Genomic DNA, 20,299 nt, shown 5'->3' with positions numbered 1-20,299 from the left:
ACATCAATTCGTCATTACAAGGTTATATATAACGAGGTAACCAAGTCACCTCCTCTCTTACCTAAGCCATCCAACCGCAAAAGGAAGAATGGCTTGGGTGACACTGATATAGCCCGGCGTTTCCCATTGGTATCTTATTGATCTACCGGCAGCCGACGGGCAAAACAAAAACAAACCCGACAAGAAGCCACAGTAGGGAAATATTGCTCATACCTCTGATCTCTCCAGCCCCGTAAAAGACCCCATCCAGACACGCCAAACCCGACAGCCCACCCACCATAACGCCGAACATACTGGTAGGTTGTTGAATGCGCTCACATGTACACTCATTTTCTTCCGGGTATCCATCTGCAGTCATTTTGCACCCACCGCCCCATACCCCCTCCCCCCCCCCCCCCGGAGGCTCCGTGAACCCAGCCCCCTAGTCGAGGTACGTAGAACCAATTCCCAAGAACATGGTGGTATCTCCATCGAGAGGATGTGTTCCTCACCCCGAAGCCCCCGTACCCTGCGCATAATACCCACTGTTGAACCCTCCACCGCCGGGGTTGAACCCGCCATACGTGCCAAACTGCAATAACGTATTCCAATCCATCGGCGTCATCTCGACGTCCGGCATCGCCAAGGGGGTCGTGGTCGCCGTCGTCGCGGTGCCATACATTTGCGTGCTCGTGCTCTCCGCGTATCCCGTATACATCATCGAAGTATCGTTCATCATCAGCCCATTGGCGGCGCCAACGCCACCCATTTGCTGTGGTGGCGGCCCTGCCGCCGCCGAATCGGGCATCGGCTTACCGGGGTACATCCCGGTTGGCAGACCTGACGAGCCGGGGCCGACGTCCCCGATAACGGTGGGCATGCCGGACCGCGAGGGAGGCCCTATCGGCTGCAATATGGCCTGCTGCATCCCGTCCGCTACCGGGTGCTGCGGTGGAGGAGCGGGGGGCCGCTTCGTCCTGGCGGCGTTGCTCCTCAGCATCTGGACAATCTTGGGCGTCGGCAGCGAGCGGCCGAGCTGCATCTCGGCGGCCTCGCGGGCGTCCCAGGCCTTGATAAAGAAATGCCCGTAGGCGATGTGAAGGGGGGAGCGGAAGTTGCGCCTCAGCATGCCGCGGCGCTCATGGTTCTCAATCATGACGTTCCAGGCGCGCTCGCACAGGTCGCCGGTTGTGCGGTGCCGCAGCTCCGAGACTAGAAAGAGGTAAGCGGGCAAGGGGAAGTGCTGGTACGTGTACCACCGGAAGCCCTGCAGCATGTCGGCGCTCTGGAGCATGTTGTCCATCTCGACCATGCGGATGGCTTCCATGAAGAAGGCATCGCGCTCGTTCTGGTCTACGCTGTCGGCCTCGCGGGTCCGGACTAGAAAGTCGATGATGCGCAGCTTGGACAGCGCTATCCGCGTCATCAGGAGCGTAAAGAAGTGTAGGGGGACCTTGGTGTCACAGTGCTTGAGGTAGCAGTTCTCCATGTACGAGCAGAAGCTCGGCAGGTCGTTGGGCATTTGTTGGTTGGCGACGTGCTGGACCACGTCTGGCGAGGACGGACTGAAATGGACCCGTGGCTGGTGTAGCGGGTGGTGCCGGGTCCCTCCGCTCGGGGTGGTGACGGTTCGCCGGATCGCGTCAGGCGACACGGCCAATGTGAGCTCTACACGGGTGAGGCAAAACACCATCTCGGTAGGGCCGGCATACTGATTTGGGGTGGATTTGGCTTGTATGTTGAGATCTGCGTCGTTGATGTTCAATGGCGGCCTAGTATCGCCGCCGCATGACGACAAGGCGGTAATGGGCTGCCCCGTGATTTCCGCCACGCGCTTGTCAAAGATGACAATCTGCCACCACAACCGCCGTTTTTGCTCGGCTTGGAACGGCGGTTCTGGGGGGTCGAGAAGAGCTCCATCCCGGTGAAGGTTGAGCCGGACGGCGATCCTGACTGCGAGACCGATGAGGCAAAACAAAGACCGCGGGTCGACGTAGGGTCGGGCGCAGAGCTGAGAGGGCTAATCAGCATGCAGTCGTAGCGTCTGAGCCGGCGGGGGGGATAACTACCAGATAGAGGAGCAAGGCCTGCAGGACCATCAGATCATCGGAGCGCATGAAGCCAGCATTCACGAGGGCCTGCTGGGTGGCGTTATGGTACCTGCCCAGGAGGACGGCCTTATCCTCGTCAAAAGTGCTGTGGACCTCATCATCGCTCATCGAGGTGATAGCCGCGAAGTAGATGGCAAACATCAAGGCTTCGAGAGGCTCCGCGATCTTGGCCGTATTGGCGCCAGCGCTGATGATCTGAGCTTGCAAGGTGGGCGTATGGGTAATCTTGAGAAGGGGGTTGACATTGCTGATGTAGATTTGCCATAGCTGGAATATCTGGATAGGCGGCGGGTGGGAGGGCTTCACGCTGGCCCGGGAGCCGCCGACGATGAACGGGAAGCCGTCGTTGCTATCAAACACGGTGTCGTAGGCATGGTTCAATGTCGGACCCTCTTCGTCTGAGGATTCATCGTCCACCCCTCGATACTGTCAAGCCATGTCAGACTCGGTTAGGCCTGATGTATGGTCTATCTGCGGTCTCGGGGACGAGGGGTCCCCGCAGGAGCAAGGTAGTGGAGAAAAGGCGGCGAGATGATGCACACGTGGAGGCCCGGACGGGAAGGGATGAGACCAATGGAACGGAAGAGGCTTAAAAGGGGCATCTACCTGCCGCCAGGGGACGGCCCACTTACCTCGTGGCAGAGAGGAATCCACTTTTGTCTAGGGGGGAGGGGGCAAAGTCAGCCAGGACGGCTCCACAAGTGTAAGAGGGAGTAGCAGGGACTCATGAGCGACTGACTTGTCATGGGCATGGTCCGGGGAGAGTTGGTCGGTGCCGCTCGAGGGGGACGTCTTAAGGCCAATAATTTCCTGCTCGAGCTCGGCGACGTCGAGCTCGCTGTCCAGGGGCTTTAGGTCGTGGGCGATGGGCTCAAAGCTGACGCCGTGCTGGGACAGCAGGGACTCGTATTTGCGGAGGCGGTCGATGAGATCGCGCTCATGCGGCTTCTTTTTCCTGCGGCGCGGAGGCTGCGGCGGGACGACCCGACATTCGACCTGGGCCTTGACGCAATTGGCGCACGGCTTCTGCTTGTCGCAGCGAACCTTTCTCTGCTGGCACAAGACGCACGAGTGACCGCGCGTCAGTTTCACGACCGACGGTTCGGGGGCGGGAACCCGCGGCGGCGACGTCGACGCGCCAGGCGGCGGCAGCTCGGAAGACATGGATATGTATCGCTATGATGTACGATTATATATCTATGTACGTACGCGGGTAGTATAGCGTTAGTTAGGGTCCTGGTACGGTACCTAGGAGCTGGGTATCTGGGTACGATTGCCGGACGGGCGCGCGAGCCGCTCGGGTCCGAGAACTGGCCCTTCGGACTGGAGACTGGCCCTGATGGTCCAATGCCGTTTGGCAGAGCCGCAAGACCCACGGCCTAGCAGCCCGGCAGGGCGGTCTCTGGGGTTCAAGCGAGACGGGGTCCTGACGATCGCTGCTGCACGAGCCGGTCGACGCAGCGATGACGCGCTGATGAAAGACCCGAGGCACAGCGGACGACGGTCCGAAGGCGTCGCGGGGAGGCGCAGTGACGACCCGCGCAGCAGCGCAGGCCCAGCAGCCGCTGGAACTGTATGCAAATGTCACACGGGGGTGACGCTGCCGGGTGCTCCTAGAAAAGCAGCCACAATTCCCGTCCCAGAGCCCTCATGGAGGGGAGATTGCTGGAGAACAAGACGTGTGCGCAATAAGCAAGAGAGACGGCATGCGGCGGATGGCGACACAAGGGAGGGCGGCGACGAGGTGAGGAGAAAGAGATGCAGTCACGAACACAACCCAGCCTGGCCGTGGGCCAAGACCATGGCAGACCAGACCTGACCAGACCAGATCAGAGAATTGACGAATGAACGCACAACAAACGCAAAGTAGCAGAGCAGCGAAGCAGCGAAGCCGGGCGAGCCAGGGCTGACGCCCAGAAACCAAACCACACACGTCCCATCCCGAACCACCCAACTCTGACGGGGATCGAGACGCATAGCACTTTTGTGAGTGAGGGGCAGGCAAGAAGACGCTTCAAAGAGAAAGGGCGCCGATTGTTCGACTGTGTCCCACGCCAGCCGTTGACTGGCTCGACTGGCCCGCCATCCCCCCCAAGCGGTTTCCTGCTCTGGCAACATCCAGCGGTCTGCGAGCTCTGAACAAAGCGGACGGTCTCGGGACCGAAATGTCGCCTGCCATGCCCGACCTGGGCATGGCAAGAAAAGGTGCATGAACGTAACCAGGGGCCCTCGATCCGGGCTAGCGCTAGGCCCGGATGAGGCAATCAAGGGCGATTGGCGAGCCCGACACAAAACGACGCAGCAGCGGCGTAGATAAGCCGAATATTCTGTAGCGCACACGCTGATCCGCACCAACCTGCAGCGGCGGATCCAGGGCCGGCGGCAGGGGGCTGGCACCGGCATCCGATGGGGAAACTCCATAGGTACGGAGCTGGCATCGCAGTGCGCTGCGTATGCAAATTCGTATCCAATATCGACACCGCCAGCACCGGGCCTGCTCTAGTGTCCGACGCAGCTAGAAATTGAGGCGGCCGGCTAGATTGCGCCCTCGCTGCTGGGGTAGATTGATTGACTGATGGGTGCGTGCATTTATGGATACATTGATGGATGCAATGGATGCACGCGAGATGCTCGCGCTACTTATAACTCGAGATGGGGTCCTGCGGCCTCGCGCCCGCCATCCCACCGAACATGTCGCGGGTTTACTGCGATCGCTGCGGTAAGCTCGTCTACCGGGCCAAGCGAGCTTCTCAGATCCATCATCCGGCTGCCGGTCACCGGCGACCCAGCCCCATGCCAGATCATCAATAGGTAGCCACTTGTTCCGGAGTCTGATGCCCTGCCTCTCTCTCTCTCTCTCTCTCTCGGTCTCGCTTCCCTTGGCGCAGGTGCATTCCTTGCCTCGTCCTGTCGTGGGTATTTAGCACCCGTCCGTCTTCTGTAGTGCTCTCCCCAGGCCCTGGCCATCTCTATTTCGTATCTACCGATCTACAGTCGACTGCAGGCGAGATCTCGCCTTAACTACGGTTCCCTCCCAGCCGCCATTGCCGATCGTCTTGGCCGTTCCCGCCATGGGTACAGAATCACGGTCCCAGACGTCCTTCGGCAGCGCCCTGTCGGAGCAGGTCAACCAGACCGAGGGCCAGCCCGCCGGGACAACCGATGTTGAGAAGCTCACGCCTTCGCCCGGCCCACCGGGGCCCCCGGGGCCCCCGGGTCCCCCTCCGAATGACCTGTTCAAGCCCAGGAGCGTCCGCTTCTGGCTGACCTTGTTGTGTAACTTTCTCGCTCTCTTCCTCGTCGCCCTGGACCGCACCATCATCGCCACGGCCGTCCCCAGAATCTCGGATGAGTTCCAGGCCCTCGGCGACATTGGTTGGTATGGGTCGTCGTACATGTTGACCACGGCCTGTGCCCAGCTTCTTTTTGGCCGCATCTACAAGTTCTACGACATGAAGTGGTACGTCATAACTTGCAACAACCCCCTTTGCGTGTCGGTGCTTGCGTGGCTAACCCCGAGCAGGACTTTCCTCCTGAGCGTCATCGTCTTTGAGATCGGTTCAGCTATCTGCGGAGCCGCTCCGAGCTCGACCGTGTTCATCATTGGCCGTGCCATTGCAGGTCTTGGCTCGGCCGGCATCTTCTCGGGCTGCCTACTGATCATGATCCCCATGATCCCGCTTCACCGCCGGCCGGCGTTCCAGGGCATGTTCGGCATGGTGTTCGGCATCGCCTCCGTCATGGGCCCCCTGATCGGTGGAGGCTTCACGGGCGCGGCTACCTGGCGCTGGTGCTTCTACATCAACCTCCCCATCGGCGCCGTGGCCCTGGTCTTCATGTTCTTCTGCTGGAACCCGCCCAAGGAGGTGCACGAGCCGGCCAGCGCCATGACCCACATCAAGCGCTTGGATCCGCTGGGCATGTTCTTCTTCCTTCCCGGCGTCGTCAGTCTCTTCATCGCCTTCCAGTGGGGCGGCTCGACCTATGAGTGGAATGAGTGGCGCATCATCCTGCTGCTTATTGTATTCGCCGTCTGCACTGTGGCCTTTATTGCCGTCCAGATTCTCAAGCCCGAAACCGCCTCCGTCCCGGGACGCGTTATATCCCAGCGGAGCGTGGCGTTCGGCACGGCTTTTACCTTTTTCCTGGCAGGCTCCATGCTCATGCTGGTGTACTACGTTCCAGTGTGGTGTAAGTCAAATCCTCTGTCGCCCCCCCCCCCCGGCCCCAACGCACGCAACTCCACGCCGCTCCATTTCTAACCAGTACAATCTAGTCCAAACCGTCAAGCAGGTCGACCCTATCCAATCAGGCATCTACACCCTCCCGCTCGTCCTGTCCCTCGTCGTCTCGAGCGTCCTCTCGGGCATCATCACCCAGAAAATAGGCTACTACGTCCCGTCCATGCTGGCCGCGCCCTCCATCATGTCGATCGGCGAGGGCCTGCTGAGCACGCTGCACCGGGGCAGCCCGCAGCCGCACTGGGCCGCGTACCAGTTCCTGTCGGGCTTCGGTCTCGGGTTCGGCATGCAGACGTCGGGCCTCGCCATCCAGACGGTCCTGCCCAAGGAGGACGTCAGCACGGGCATTGCCATCAACTTCTTCGTCCAGCAGCTCGGCGGCGCCGTCTTCACCTCGGTCGGGCAGGCCATCCTGACCAACCTGCTCGTCTCGCGGCTCTCGGTCATCCCGGGCTTCGACCCCAAGGCCATCGTCAACGAGGGCGCCACCAAGCTGACCGAGATCGCCCCGCCCGAGTTCCACGGCGCCGTTGGCGAGGCCTACAACTACGCCTGCCGTCACATCTTCCTCGCCGCCATGGGGCTGGCCTTCGCCTCGCTGCTGTGCGCCTGCGGCATGGAGTGGAAGAGCATCAAGAAGGGCAGGCAGGGGCCTCCGGGCGGCCCCGGGCAAGGCGGCGCTGATGGTCCGCCGGGTGGTCCGGAGCAGGAAGCCAACCATGCAGACCAAATCATCGAACCCCCCAGCCCGGACACGGATAGCTCCTCCGGCCCCGCGGCGGGAAAGCCGTTCTTTGAGGGGAGGAGAAAAAAGTAACTGCAACGTTTGAAGGGCATTGTTGGTGTTTCTTGGGTTTGGGTTCATTCACGGATCGACGGTAGCTTATGCGCAACGGTAATGTAGAATGTGATGCATGGCCTCTCTCTCTCTTTCTCTCTCTCTCTCCTTTTTTTTCCCCCCATCTCATGTAACATATACACACAAATGACGGGAGGTACTTTGTAAAATAGACTTTGCGCACCTTCACCTTCAGTGCCTGTAAAAGTTTATTGACCGGGATTTCTTAGGTGGCAGAGTAGTCATATTCAGGGGGAGTGTCTTTCTACATGCAGATATTCTAACTAAGTAGTACATGGTAGGGGCAACAGTACCAAACCGAGCCTGTTCACCAACTCCATTTTTCTCGGCAGTGATTTGATACTGCCATCGATATTTTTTTTTTAAAAAAAACCTTTTAAACACCAACCCCATGCATTGCAATACAACAACCAGTAAACATAACCCCTTACCTTTTTGTCTAATACAGCACTTAGCATCATACATTGGCTAGACTATGACTAAAAACCCCCCGGGAATGCTGATATCGTATCATACATCAAACCGTTATTTATCTTATATTTTGGAGTGGCGCGTTGCGTGGTTTCATGCCGAGCCCGAGCCCGAGCCCGACTTCTTCTCGGGATCATCATTCTTCGGAGTATCCGTCTTGGAGGCGTCTTCGGGTTTTTGCTGATGGGCCGGGTGGTTGGTGAGGTTGTGCCAGAGCGATTTGAGGAAACCCTCGTTCTTGTGGGAATCGTCATCAGACCTAAAGCAGTTTTTGGTGATAAGTAAGAGCTTCTTTCTCGGAGAAAAGATGGTAATTTTCTTTTGTGTTTAGGGGACTGGTGGTCTCACGTCGTTCTGTGTAGGTTCATGATCCGCTTGGCTGACTTGTCGCCCAGCTCGTCGGCTAGCATTTCCACCAAGGCGCGCTGGTTCGACGTGAGATATTTGGGCATGGCTACCCGGAATTCCACCTTTAGATCGCCCGTCCCGCCTCGCCGGCCGCCTAGCTTGGGCATTCCCTTGCCCGAGAGCGTCATCTTGTCGCCCGTGCTGGTGCCCGTCGTGACGCGGACCTTGGCATCGCCGTCAAGAGTCGGAATCGTCACCTCTCCGCCGAGGATGGCTGTCGTAAGTGGGATGGTCGCCGTGTATAGGATGTCAGAGCCCTGGCGACTGAACTGAGGGTCGCGCGCAACCCTGACGAAGACGTAGAGATCGCCGTTGGTGCCCCTCGCGTTCGGGCTCGCCGCTCGGCCCGTCGGCGCCGCGTCGCCCTCCCCAGTGATCCGCAATCTCATGCCGTCCTCGATCCCTCCGGGAATGTCCACCGTGAGCGTCTTGCGCTCCCGGACCACGCCGTCACCCTGGCACGACCGGCACTCGGAGCCCCGCGGGATCGACACGCCGCTCCCCTGGCAGGTCGAGCAGGTGCTCGCCATCTGGAAGCCGCCCGTCATGAAGTGCACCCGCGTGCCCGTCCCGCCGCACGTCTTGCAGCTGGACCGCTTGGTGCCCTGCTTCAGCCCGCTCCCGCTGCATGTCTTGCACGTCACGAGCGGCAGCGTCGTAACCGTCTTGCTCGTGCCCTTGGCCGCCTCCATGAATGAGACCGTCACCTGCACCTCGATGTCCTCGCCCTGGAGGATCTCCGTCTGGAACGGACCCCGGCCGCGACCTCCGAACGGGCCTCCGCCGCCCGTGAATGCCGAGAACAAGTCGTCAAAGTTGATGTTTGCCCCGAACCCACCCTGGCCGCCAAACCCGCTGAACGGATGCCCGCCTCCGAAAGGGTGTCCGCCCGGACCGCCGGGTTGGCCGTTGGCATCGAAACCGGCGGCGCCGAACTGGTCGAACTGCTCCTTCTTCTTGGGGTCTGATAAGATCTCGTAGGCTGACTGGATCTCGGCGAACTTATCCTTGGCCGTCGGGTCCTTGTTTGTGTCCGGGTGGAACTTTTTCGCCAGGCCGTAGTAGGCTTTCTTGATATCGGCCGCCGATGCGCTCTTGTTGACGCCTAATACGCCGTAGGGGTCCCGGGGCGTGGCCAGCAATTGGCGTGTTGTGTGGAAGAAGACCTGTTGTACGCCGTGAGCAGGTGTGGGAGGGGACGGTGCCATCCGCGGGAAGCCAACCTTTGGCCGAACGGCGGGCGATTGAGCGCGCGGTTTGGACGACGGCCGACTGGAAACGCTAGACGACACGCTGTAGGTGACCGTTGAGGCAGCTCGGCCGGCACATGGTTTTAGTCGTTGGCGACGACATATTTGGGCCGGTGAGAGCTGCCGGACTGGGAGCGCAGCTTTGGGTAGGATACTCGTCTTCATCTCGTACAACGCGTATAGCTTGTTTCAATTGGCATTACCGCGACAACTACCGTGGCCTGGGTATCTGTGTTGATGCGGATGCTCTGTAGGAAAAAAAGTTTTGTGGGGGGATCTCTTGGGACTCTCTTCGTCAATCTCTCCGACTTGGGATGCCGGCAACTTTTTTTGGGCCGATTCTCGTTGGATGGAGATATCTCGGCGGCCTGAGGCATCACCGAGGCCCCAGGAACATGGACCGCTCCCATGGCAATCGCCGGCGAGACCCCGCTGTTAGAACCTGCCAGAAAAAAAGGTAAACGCACAAGCAGCCACCCCTGGCCGCGCTAGGATACATGACCCTGGAGCAGCGAAACCCTCATCGTAGCGCCCGAATTACCGATTTATCACGGCAAGAAAACGGACGCTAAAGACCCGCTTCGTATTATCTGCGTAGCGCCTAATTCTCCCTGTTGTTGAAATGTCTGGTTTGGCTGTCGTCTGCAATCTTTCCAGTCTCGAGGAGGGACGTCCTATGAGGCGTGCGCTAACAAACACGTACATGTACATCCTGTACTCCCGGTAACGTCATCAAGGTACAGGACTGTGCATGGAGCACAACCCACTAAGCGATCCGCGGGCTCCTGTCTACAGCCTTGCGACACACGGCCCCTCTCATACAATGTCCGCCCTCGTTTGCGCCGCAACAGCAAATTCCGGAGTCTTGTTCCGCACCTAGGATCGGATTGAACGTCGACCGCAACGCGGCACTCTTCTTGCGCAAAACCGCGGCTCTTTCTCCGTCTCTATCTCTTCATGGCCCCTGCGAAAACCGCCCGGGGCGGTCAAGACGACTCCAAGACAGACTCCCCGAAAGACAGCAAGACTGGAATTGGCGCCACGCAGTCCAATGGCAAAATGCGAAGAGTGGCAAGCAGCGCAGGTTCCAACCTGCGCGAAGTAACAAACGCAAATGCCGCGAAACCCGCTGCAGCTCCGGTGGCGTCCGGCGCGACGGCTAGTACACAGGAGGAGGCGAGCGCCCCTGGAGTAAAGCCCCTCAATCGCTTGATCCTCTTTTCGGTTTTCCACGAGACACTCGCTAACAAACCCCGATCAAACAGCTGCAATGGCCAGCCTTTGAGAGAGACGTTCTCCATGCCTACCGCCGAGCGTATCGCCTCAAGACCCCGACGGCCTTTGTTAGCGACCACCACCAATGGGTTCTCACGCAGCCGGGAAGCATTGGCCTCTACTCGCCAACAATCGCAAGACGCAATGAACTCCGGAGGCAGACTAAGGACGAGCTGACCAGGGCTGTTCGGAAGCACTTCAACGGTCTGGGCGTGCAAGAAAACGACATCATCACAAATTTTCTACACAAGGCAAGGAGTCAGGGAGTGTTGGCCGGGAGGATACGAAGACCCGCCTGACGCGGTTGGTCTGAAGCGTTGCGACCGCGCTAACGAGCGAGGCGTCTTGCGGATTATGGATACCACCGGGCGTAGAATCATTGGATTGGAGACAACCGGAGTTATGGGCGTTTCATTGTTGCTGTATACTCTGGCCCTGGCCTTCGGGGCTCTCTGTCTTGTGGCCCCACTTATACTATATAACACTCAACCCCAACCCTGCCAGCTGAACCTGCGCATATCACCCAAGTCTATTGCGGTATTATAAGGAGACCGTGATGACCGCACGTCGAGAAAATCGGAGAAACCACCAGGAACGGGAGAGGCGGTGGAGAGGCGGAGGCGGAAGCAGGGAAGAGGTAGGGAAAGACGTAGGAAGAAGGCGGAGAGTGTAGTAGTGTGTAGGGTAGCGGAGAGCAAAGTGTGTTGAAGCAAGGGATAGCGATGTCCGAAGTGCTTCGTCAACCTGGGCAAGCCCCGCAGCTGCTACACTGACCGCAGCATCTACGGGATGAGCAACTATGAGAACTGTGAGAGCGGGAGAGCGGCCAGCAATTGGTGTAGGTAATAAATCAATAGAGACGGATTTGATATTTCCAGAGAATCTCATCGTACTTTCAGAAGCGTCCTGGTGTACCGTACGTACTAACAGAACCTCTCTTTAGTCTGTTTTTGTTTTCTTCCTCACTCTTGTTTCTTTTTTTTTTTTTTTTTTTTTTTTCCTTTTTTTCTTCTTTTTAACCCCCCTCTCTCTCCTTAAATTTAAGGACGTCTTTTGTCAAGAACCTAGTAGTCAAGATTACAGACCTAAATCTAGCTCAAAACCACCCTTATTTCTATCATCAATATCTTCTATCAACAGCTGCAACTTGTCCTTTCATTTGTTCCCCGTATGGTTTGACAATTGTAATCACATAATAAAGGGTAGTTTAGTATAAATAAGACTTCATGCGGATCCTGTATAACATACTCGTCCATGACGTTTTCACGGTCTATGCCGCCGCGTGCGCCGCTGCACCCTGGGCAGCAAGAGAAGTCGTTCACTACTAGTTCCGAAGATCAGCCACTGACTTCAGCGTCATTGTCCCAGTGCTCGCCTTGATCTCCCCAAACATGGACATGAACGCCATCGCCATCCTCATCGTCGTCGTCATCGTCATCGTCATCATCCTCATAGCCAACCCCTAATAAGCTCAGGTCAGACGGCAAGAGTGCTTCTTCCTCAAACTCATCATAACTGTCCTCCTCCCAATCCGCGTCGTCGGCTACTACACCACCAGCAGTCAGCCACCATTTTCCTAGCATGAACAGCTCGGGGTAACGTACTCACGGAGAGCAAGCCATCTGCCAACAGCTTCGGTTCACGGTCCGACACCTTCCAAAATGCCGTCGGCCCAAGAGGCCCTTGCGGGTTATAGTCCCTGGGAGAGTCAGCAATGTGAGCCTTACCAGAGCCCAGCGCAAATGAGACGTACTTGTCGAACCAATACCCCACAACTCCCCTAGCAGACCGGATCCCACCGAGCTGGATCCCCTCAGTCTTCCACCTCGATTCGCCACTAAAAATCGAGTACGACGTCCACCTTACTTCACCTTCAGGCGTCATCCTCACCGTGCCACGGAGATCCGAGTCAGTATTCCCGTTCCAGAACCCGTCCAAAGCCCGCGAGAACCCTTGAAAATGCACAACCGGGTAGCCCTTATGGTCTCCCCCGCTAGGCGGCTCAATCTTGGTCACGCGCATCTTCATCAAGATCAGACGTGTCGCCTCGCCGACACAGAGCGGCGGGCGGGGAACATCATCAGGGGTATCGTCAACGGCGGGAAAGTTAAAGTCAAAAAAGTCGCCGTAGTCTGCAACGCGTCAGCATCTGCCGCCGTTCTTTTCCCATTCGCTTGCGGCGGTTTACTCACCCAGGAAGCAAATCACCCTCAACCAACTCCCACTCACCCCATACGGATCCATCCTCTCCAATTCCCCGAGCTTCGGCTCTGCTACCCCCGTTCCCCAAAAAGGCACATAACTCCCCGGCCACACCCCCGCGAACGGCCGCGCCCTGCCCAGCAAAGTTAGTCATGTGTTCCTCCTTCAGATGGTTTCGGGCGCGGGTTTCGGGGGTAACTGCTGCGTCTCGGGAGGCATTTCCCTATCGCTTGGCCCCTGAAACAACCGTGAAAAGGGGGTTGGAGCACAGCTCCGATCTGACGTACCAGAGCTCCCTAAAGATCGGGAACCGGTCCAAGCCCTTGCGCCACATATTCGTCGCCAGCACAACAATGATAGCCTCGACCTTTTCCCAGTCCACCCTGAGCCCCCCCTGGCCATCCTCATCCTCATCCTCATCCTCCTCCTCCTCCTCATCATCATCATGATTACTCGCAGCACCAGCACCCCGATCCAAAAAGGGGCCCCACCTCGTCCTGGGGGTGTGCTCCCGCATATCGTACACCTTGCTGCACGCAAGCGGGTACAGTCCGGCGGTGTACACCTCGCCGAAGCCGTCCAGTTCCACCTCCGCCTCCTCCCTATGGCACCCGCTCCCTTCATCCCCATCGCCATCCCCGTCCCCATCCCCAGCAACCACACCCACACCGTCCCCCGCGACGCCACAGCCATAGAGACAGTGGAGCTTGGCACTAAGCTGCCGCAGCCGCCGCAGCCGCAGCATTCGGTATCGGTATTGGCGGCGATCGTCGCCCTCGCTCTCGGCCTCGTCACGAGGCCCACGCGCAGGCTCCGACTGGCTAGCGAGTCCGGGGGCAGATCCCCGCGCGGTCGGCCCCGCTTCCGCTCCCGCTTCCGCTTCCGCTTCCGCTTCCACCGCCATCAGGGAGCGGCAGCGCTCGTAGAGCCCGGAGCGAGACATGAACTTGGCGCGGGCGGGGCGGGAGGAGGAGAAGAGGGCGGTGAGGAAGGCGGCGTTGCGGGAGGGCGGGAAGGTCAGGGAGCGGGTGGTGCGTTTGGGGACATTGTTGTGGCCATCATCGCCATCGCCCTTGGCGACGCCGGCGGCGGTGAGGGAGTGCTTGAGGAGGCGGGTGACGGTGCGGTGGACAAAGTCGATTTGGGAGGGCTTGGCGGCGCTGTCCGGGGAGCAGAGGGCTTTCAGGTGGATGAGGTCGCGGATTTCCTGGGAGAAGTCGAGGCCACTGCCCTTTTGGGGCTCGTCCTGCGGCTGTGTTAGTGTGTGTGTGATGCGGGCGGCATATGTACGGAAAATGGCGTACCAGGAGGCGAAGATAGATAGCGCGGTAGAGCGCACTGTTGTCCTTGACATAACCGTTGAAGAACCGGCATATCAAAGGTATTGTCGTGAGATCGTCGAGCTCCACATAGCTCAGGATGCTGTGGATGATTTCCGGGGGCAGCTGCGTCAAGAGCATCGTTGTGTCAGACCGTTGCTTGTGTGTCGGAATTGTCATCGTGGGGCCCGAGGTGGCAGCTCTGGGATAAACCGTAAGCAAATAAGTCTCCTACCAGACGAGCAGCGTTGAGCCTTCGTTGGCCGCTCCTCAGCTCCTGGTTGATGTGAGACGGCGCCCAGAGTAACCCACGCCGACGGGTGACGACACAGTCTCTCTTAGAAATTCCTGTTTTCAAGGTTCAGAGGGTCCCCGGGCTAGCCACGTTGTGCCGGGGATTGCTCGAGGATGGATATGTGACCAGTCGAAAGAGGGTGTCGTTCTCACATGAGCTTCTCCGAGTGGTTAAGTCCGAAAGTTTTGCCTTGTTCAGCTTAACCCCGCATCCCCGAGCAAGAGATTGTCCTGTGGCTCATACTTCGACCTCTGAAGTGCTGGTCGCAATCTGTGCAGTGGCTTTAAGCATGTATTATGTACAGTACCTACGTACCTGGATACCTAGGTATTTACTGCCAGCCGAGGTCGTCCAGCTCTTTCGTCTTGGTCTCCGGTACCGACGTTGTGAAACAGGCATTTCTCTGACCCCGCTTTGTCCAGTCGTCATCATGGCATCTACGCCGCAAAATGAGCTCAGAAACACATATGGCAATTGTACGTAGTTGTAGACACTATCGAATGCCACCGCAAAATATATCGCCGGAAAGTATCATCTTGTACGTTGAAGAATGTAGCGTAAGGGGTATAAGTGGACAAAACAAAATATATGCTGAGCCAGTGCCCGTAAACACTCGCATGCCGCCGTCTGGCTGACGCCAGAAAGAAAATGCATCCATCCACGCTCGCTCGATGTTTCTCTCCCTCCCCCGCGGTATATGTTTTGGTAGAACCCCCCATACCCCCCCCATACCCCCCAACCCTTTAACCCGTTTCCTCGCCTGCAGAAACCCCAGAGATATACAAAGCAAATCCCCACCAACTACTTCTCGAGCAGCGCCTTACTCGCCGCTCAAGGAACTTTCTGCCCCGAATTCAAAAGAATACAATTATTCAGCAGCGTGGCACCCTCGTGAAGCAGCTCCCACCTCGTCACCTCGAATGTGTCCTTTAGTACCATTAGTAGCGGCGTGTTGTGGCTGATCCCCTTCATTGACTTGAGTTCCTCGGGCGACGACACGTTGCCATACTTGCTCAGATACTCGCGCATCTGCCGTACCTTGTCCTGCTGCGTCGCCGGTATCGGTATGCCCGGGCTGGCGTCCTCGAGGGCATATCCGTAACACCAGACTACCAGCGCGGCAAAGTACAGCACCCAAGGGCGGTTGAGCAGCACGTCGTCCCGGGCTGAGTACAGCTCATCGTGGCGACCGTAGCCATTCGAGCTCGGCGTCCCCACGCCGTCCGGAAGCATGACCGAGTGCAGGAACTTGAGTGCGTAGTAAGTCGCGTCACGCGCCTTTGCCGACGGCGCCCACGCATCCTTCATCCGCCGCTGCGCGCTGTTCAGATCCTGGGGCCCGATTGCCCGGCCGAGGAGCCGCTTCGCCCGTGCGAAAATCTGGCAGTCCACAATGTCCACGTGCATCGCCATGTGCGCCAGATGGTGCAGCACGATCCGGCTCTCAAACACCACGTTGGCCTCGTTGCGGTTGGAGAGATCGTAGGCGTATGGGTCGGCCGACAGGTCGCCCCGCCTGAACAGCGTCTTGTCGAAATCGCTCTTCCACGAGTCGAAGGCACGTGTCAGCGTCCCCCGCCACTTGTCCCGTCCGCCGAGCGCCTGCGAGACGCCGCCGCCCAGCGAGTTGACCTGAAGGTCTCTCTGGTTCATATGCCAGCTGACGCTGAGCAGTCCCGCCATGAGAATCGTGCGCCCAAACGAGTTTGTCTGCACTTCCTGATTGCTTAGGGTCCGCTTGAGCCCCTCGAGGAACGAGATGGGCTTGTTGCCTATCGACATGAGGTTGGCTTCGATCCTCCCCACTTCGCTGCTGCTCGTAGCCTTCCATAGCTTGTCGTCACATGGCAGCGGCAGGCGCATCTCGTGGGCCACCATCACCGTCGAGTGCCCAAACATGGTGGCGTGGATCGAGTCAATGACAAACGCCGCAAACGCCGCCCGTCGTGTCGACTCGTTGGTGATCCAATGATGCCACCACTCTTCGGGTGTATTGGCCATCCCAGAAGTCGACGACTGCCTGGACCCGTTAGTCTTGTCATCCCTGGGATTCGGCGGCGATTCCAAGGCCGATTTCCCAATCAGTGCCCGCCCGCGGCGCATGAGCGTAATCGTGGTCGCGTGATGGATGTGCGCTCGCTCGTGGAGCTCTCTCGTCGAATACATCTTTTCGTACAGCTCGAGGAGCAATAGCGTCTGGAACACCCAGAGCTTGGCGGGCGGCCGGCAGTTGGGGTCTTGGAACATTTCCCACCTGAGGTGCCACGCCAAGAAGTTGGAGAGCTCCGCTCCGGCCTTGGTGACTTTGTGGCCGTGGGCCTTGTCCAGGCACACTGCTCCAATCGTCATGACGGCAATCAGCAACAGATTCGGAGTCTTGTCGGGCGAGAAGGTCGGCTTGTGAAGAATGGGCACTTGGTCGCTAAAGTGAAGCCAATAAGAGCCAATGTATTGCTGCATCATCTTGCGGCTCAGCATGTGGCTGTCGTCGTTTCGATCCCCGTCAAGGATGCTCTCACGCTGCCGCTCGACCGGGGCATAGCCGTTTTCATGGAAACGTTCCTTGATGAACTCGAATATCTCGGCGCTCTTCTCTTCCGAAATGACGATTTCTGGGAGGTTCTGGTCAAGCAGATTCGTGACGGACATGACTTGGTGCGGCCCGGCCGAGGCGGGGAAATAGCCCAGCTGGTTCGGGTCGTTATAGTAGGGCATATTGTACTGGTTCGGGAATTCCCCGTAGCTGTCTCGGGTCAGTAAAAAAGCGAACGCAGAATATAGACTACGTACTTGTAACCCTGCAAGGGGACCCCAGTTATGGGTGAACCTTCACCGTGAGTGTTGAATAGATACGCCACAAAATCCTCCGGGATCGCAACATAGGGCGACTTGTTGAGGATGCTGTCGCTTCCAAAGACGGGCATCGTCTGTTGCATACCCATTTGGTCCAGGAGCATCATTTCACCGGCCGCTTGCGGATGCTGATCGGCATACTCGGCGGATGTCGAGGGCGCGTACGCTTGCTGCTCGTCCCGCGCCACAACTCCGGCGGACGACGTAGCATAATCAGATGGCGGAAGGCTAAAGGGGGGGAAATTCTGCGGCGCCACGTAAGGCATCCCGTTGGCAGACTGAGGCGTGTTAGTCGGCTGGCTGTGGTAGCCTGGCTGGGTAGAGATGGGAGATAATACCCCATAAGGGGCTACGTTTGTCTGAATCGACGGTCGTCGAGGACCCGGGGGTGAATGGTGGGGCGGCCGTTGAGCCATGTGGGTGTAGCTGGGATCGGTGTGCATGTAATCGACGCCGTTCGGCGTCCCGTTCGAGTACCCGGTCGGAGGCGTGTGGGCCAATGGCGTGTAGGGGCTCCCGATGCTATCCTTGGGCGAGTGGTACTGCATGGTCAACGGCCGGCCCTTATTGTAGGCGGTTCCCGGTCGGTTGACTTCCGGCGACGTGGAACCGGCGGGCACGAAAGGTGGCCTACTCTCCGTTATCGGTGAGCCCTGGCTCATTAGCGAGTCCTTGCGGTTCAGGGCCGACCCTTTGGCCGTGTGGCGGTCCTTGTGTCGGTTACAGAGATCCAGCCGGACAAAGGTCCTCTGGCAATCCCCGATTCCGCATTTGTAGACTTGCTTTGGGTTGTGGTTTAGTTGGTGGCGATAGCTTCACGGACGTCAGCATTCATTACAAACACGATTCACCTCAATGCTTGCGACGACATACAGATGCTCGGCCCTGGAATAACTCTTTCCGCAACCCTTTTCCGGGCACTCGAACTTTTTGTCCAGTCCCTTGCGGCTGCGCCTACGCTTCCTTGCAGGGCCCTCAGAGTTGGACGAGTGTGCGTTGTCCCCCCCGGCATCGCCGTCATCGGCGTCATCAAGATCGAGGCCCTCCACATCCTTATCATCAGATCGGCTGCGAGGGCGACCTCTCTCGTGGTCGGGTTCCTGCTTGAGGTTGTCCGGGGATGGTGGGTCCCGGAGCGGCGCCATGGCTGGCAACGGTCGAGATGCAGGTACCGGAGCTTTAATGTCACTTGGCTGGGACGTGAGAACCGAAGCCATGCTCCTATCAACTACCCATCGGCAATCACCGGTGGAGATTGGTGGCACAGGGCAGGGTGACACCGACCGAGGTACTCCGTGTCCGCGCACAAATCACCGGGCGGCACGCGGCGAATCGGAGCAGTCCAATGACACGCAGTAACACACGGTGGATGCGCAAATGAGGCTCTGCTCAGGCTCCTGAAGGGCGTGCTGCTGCCGGGCGGCGTGGGATGAGACGGTAAAGAGGGCCTAAAGTCGACGGCGCAAGCGGGGTGGAGGGGGGCCGTTGTTGAAGCCGCGGGCCGGAGACGATGGCCGTGTCGGATTGTTCTCGACCTCACCAGACCAATTGGGCAATGAGGTTCACGGTATCATGACAGGCTAACCCAGCACGGCTCGCTGCAAGTCGGAGGACGACGAGAAGATCCTGGCGCAGCCCGGCGCCTCCCGATAGCTCTGCGATCGTAGATGTCCGTGTTGCAGAACGATAAGAGTGGAAAAAGAGAGGCCGTGCAATCCCTAGAACAGGATCAGCAAAGAGGAACACAATCCACAGGAAGCGATGCGGGAATGCTCGTTGCGGGAAAATGAACGGAAGCGGTCCGCTAATAGCAGGGTCTGGACAACCGAGAGAGCGGGGGTGGGATTGAGGGCCGGGGTGCGATTTTGGTTGGGAGGGGCGTGCGTCAAACACTTGCACGCACGGGTGGAGCCCTTGACCACAATGGCAATAAAGCGACGAGGGATAAAAAAAATAGAAACGGAAATAGAGAAAAAAAGAAGGAAATGAAAAGAAGAAAAAGAGAAAGCTCGCCCATTGGCAACTTGACTGTCAAGCAATCAAAGTACCACAGCTGGACCCGACTACCCAGTAACCGGCAAGACAAGAACTCCCCCACTCTCTTTCGTGTATGACTCTGCTGTCAGCCAATACGGCCCTGCGCGCTGCGTAGCTTTCCGCAGCGCAGCGTCCAGTTTTGGGACTGTCAAAACTGCACGGACAACATTTGCTGGCGCACTGTCCACGTCGATCCCGCGAGGGAGGCACTCTCGAAAATAAGGTACCTTGCTCGTCTGAACCTGGATTTAAATCCCCCAAAAAGGCCGCAACTGCTGCGAAGGCCGAGGCGGAGCCGAGCACCTAGCGTACCAAAGAGAGAGGGGCCCTCGGAAGAAAAATAAAATGAAATGTAGCTGCATACCCAAAGGTAGCCAGGAAACGAACTTCAAGGACTTCGGTACCGGGCGTCGTCGTTGGGGGTCTGCGATGCGCGGGACTACGTTCGAAACCTGAATCCAGAATTCGCCGAGTATCCTGCCTCGCAAAATGCGATCCGAAGGGATGAGATGACTCTACACGACTGGAGTCCGGGGGTCTCCTCCAAGTGGAGAGTTGTCGCCTGATCAAATCTTGGCCTCTCGCAGGTCGAGGATGATGTTCTGGGGAAGCGGGCGGAGGAGAGAGTGTGGGGGTCTACTTTATAAGAAGCGACGGCCACACGAGGCCGTGCTGCCGTGGCATGCCTGCACTAATGTACATAAGATGTAAGGAGCGGGGGTGGCCCTCTCTGTGCTTGCGCCGGGCCTGCGGCTCCCCACGATGGACCGCCTCCTGCGACATCGTCGCTGCACTCCGCCCGATGCGTCTGAACGCGTGTACATGGCAGTTGCATATTTACTTTGTTGTTGGCTCCGATCGGTTGCGGCAAGGCAGCCCAACGCCCATTGCTGGTATGAGAAAGGTGCACCGGAGCTGCGCTCTACCCGTGTGTGTTTTGCCCGGGATACCGGGCCCGTGCTGGGAAGCACCTGGGAAGCACCTGGAAGCCGTGGGAGC

The 20,299-nt window shown here is 58.3% G+C and overlaps 6 protein-coding genes across 6 annotated transcripts; 2 read left to right on the top strand and 4 right to left on the bottom strand.

Moving 5' to 3' along the window:
* Positions 1-487: 487 nt before the first annotated feature.
* Positions 488-3,254, bottom strand: MFIFM68171_08972 (Fungal-specific transcription factor domain-containing protein; the record flags this gene model as incomplete). The annotated part of the gene is made up of 4 exons (XM_071064391.1): positions 488-1,990; positions 2,049-2,516; positions 2,723-2,750; positions 2,830-3,254. 4 exons carry the CDS (start codon positions 3,252-3,254, stop codon positions 488-490), a joined length of 2,424 nt encoding a protein of 807 aa, XP_070920492.1.
* A 1,907-nt stretch (positions 3,255-5,161) lies between these two features.
* On the top strand, positions 5,162-7,148 carry MFIFM68171_08971 (Aflatoxin efflux pump; the record flags this gene model as incomplete). The annotated part of the gene is made up of 3 exons (XM_071064390.1): positions 5,162-5,550; positions 5,614-6,281; positions 6,367-7,148. The coding sequence occupies 3 exons, from the start codon at positions 5,162-5,164 to the stop codon at positions 7,146-7,148; spliced, it is 1,839 nt and encodes a 612-aa protein (XP_070920491.1).
* A 606-nt stretch (positions 7,149-7,754) lies between these two features.
* MDJ1 (mdj1 protein precursor) lies at positions 7,755-9,484 on the bottom strand (the record flags this gene model as incomplete). The annotated part of the gene is made up of 3 exons (XM_071064389.1): positions 7,755-7,920; positions 8,010-9,235; positions 9,293-9,484. The coding sequence occupies 3 exons, from the start codon at positions 9,482-9,484 to the stop codon at positions 7,755-7,757; spliced, it is 1,584 nt and encodes a 527-aa protein (XP_070920490.1).
* Positions 9,485-10,276: 792 nt separating this feature from the next.
* On the top strand, positions 10,277-10,893 carry MFIFM68171_08969 (Histone deacetylase complex subunit SAP30 Sin3 binding domain-containing protein; the record flags this gene model as incomplete). The annotated part of the gene is made up of 2 exons (XM_071064388.1): positions 10,277-10,510; positions 10,585-10,893. The coding sequence occupies 2 exons, from the start codon at positions 10,277-10,279 to the stop codon at positions 10,891-10,893; spliced, it is 543 nt and encodes a 180-aa protein (XP_070920489.1).
* A 1,038-nt stretch (positions 10,894-11,931) lies between these two features.
* Positions 11,932-14,295, bottom strand: MFIFM68171_08968 (uncharacterized protein; the record flags this gene model as incomplete). The annotated part of the gene is made up of 6 exons (XM_071064387.1): positions 11,932-12,140; positions 12,199-12,293; positions 12,348-12,726; positions 12,787-12,929; positions 13,084-14,042; positions 14,101-14,295. The coding sequence occupies 6 exons, from the start codon at positions 14,293-14,295 to the stop codon at positions 11,932-11,934; spliced, it is 1,980 nt and encodes a 659-aa protein (XP_070920488.1).
* Positions 14,296-15,241: 946 nt separating this feature from the next.
* On the bottom strand, positions 15,242-18,480 carry MFIFM68171_08967 (Zinc finger protein klf1; the record flags this gene model as incomplete). Its single annotated transcript, XM_071064386.1, has 3 exons — positions 15,242-17,153; positions 17,201-18,076; positions 18,137-18,480. 3 exons carry the CDS (start codon positions 18,478-18,480, stop codon positions 15,242-15,244), a joined length of 3,132 nt encoding a protein of 1,043 aa, XP_070920487.1.
* Positions 18,481-20,299: the final 1,819 nt, after the last annotated feature.

Source organism: Madurella fahalii (genome assembly GCF_045866475.1).
Source record: "Madurella fahalii IFM 68171 DNA, scaffold_5, whole genome shotgun sequence".
In the NCBI taxonomy this organism is placed as follows: domain Eukaryota; kingdom Fungi; phylum Ascomycota; class Sordariomycetes; order Sordariales; genus Madurella; species Madurella fahalii.
Note: the sequence above shows the minus strand (reverse complement) of the source record. Positions and strands in the feature narration are given on the sequence as shown.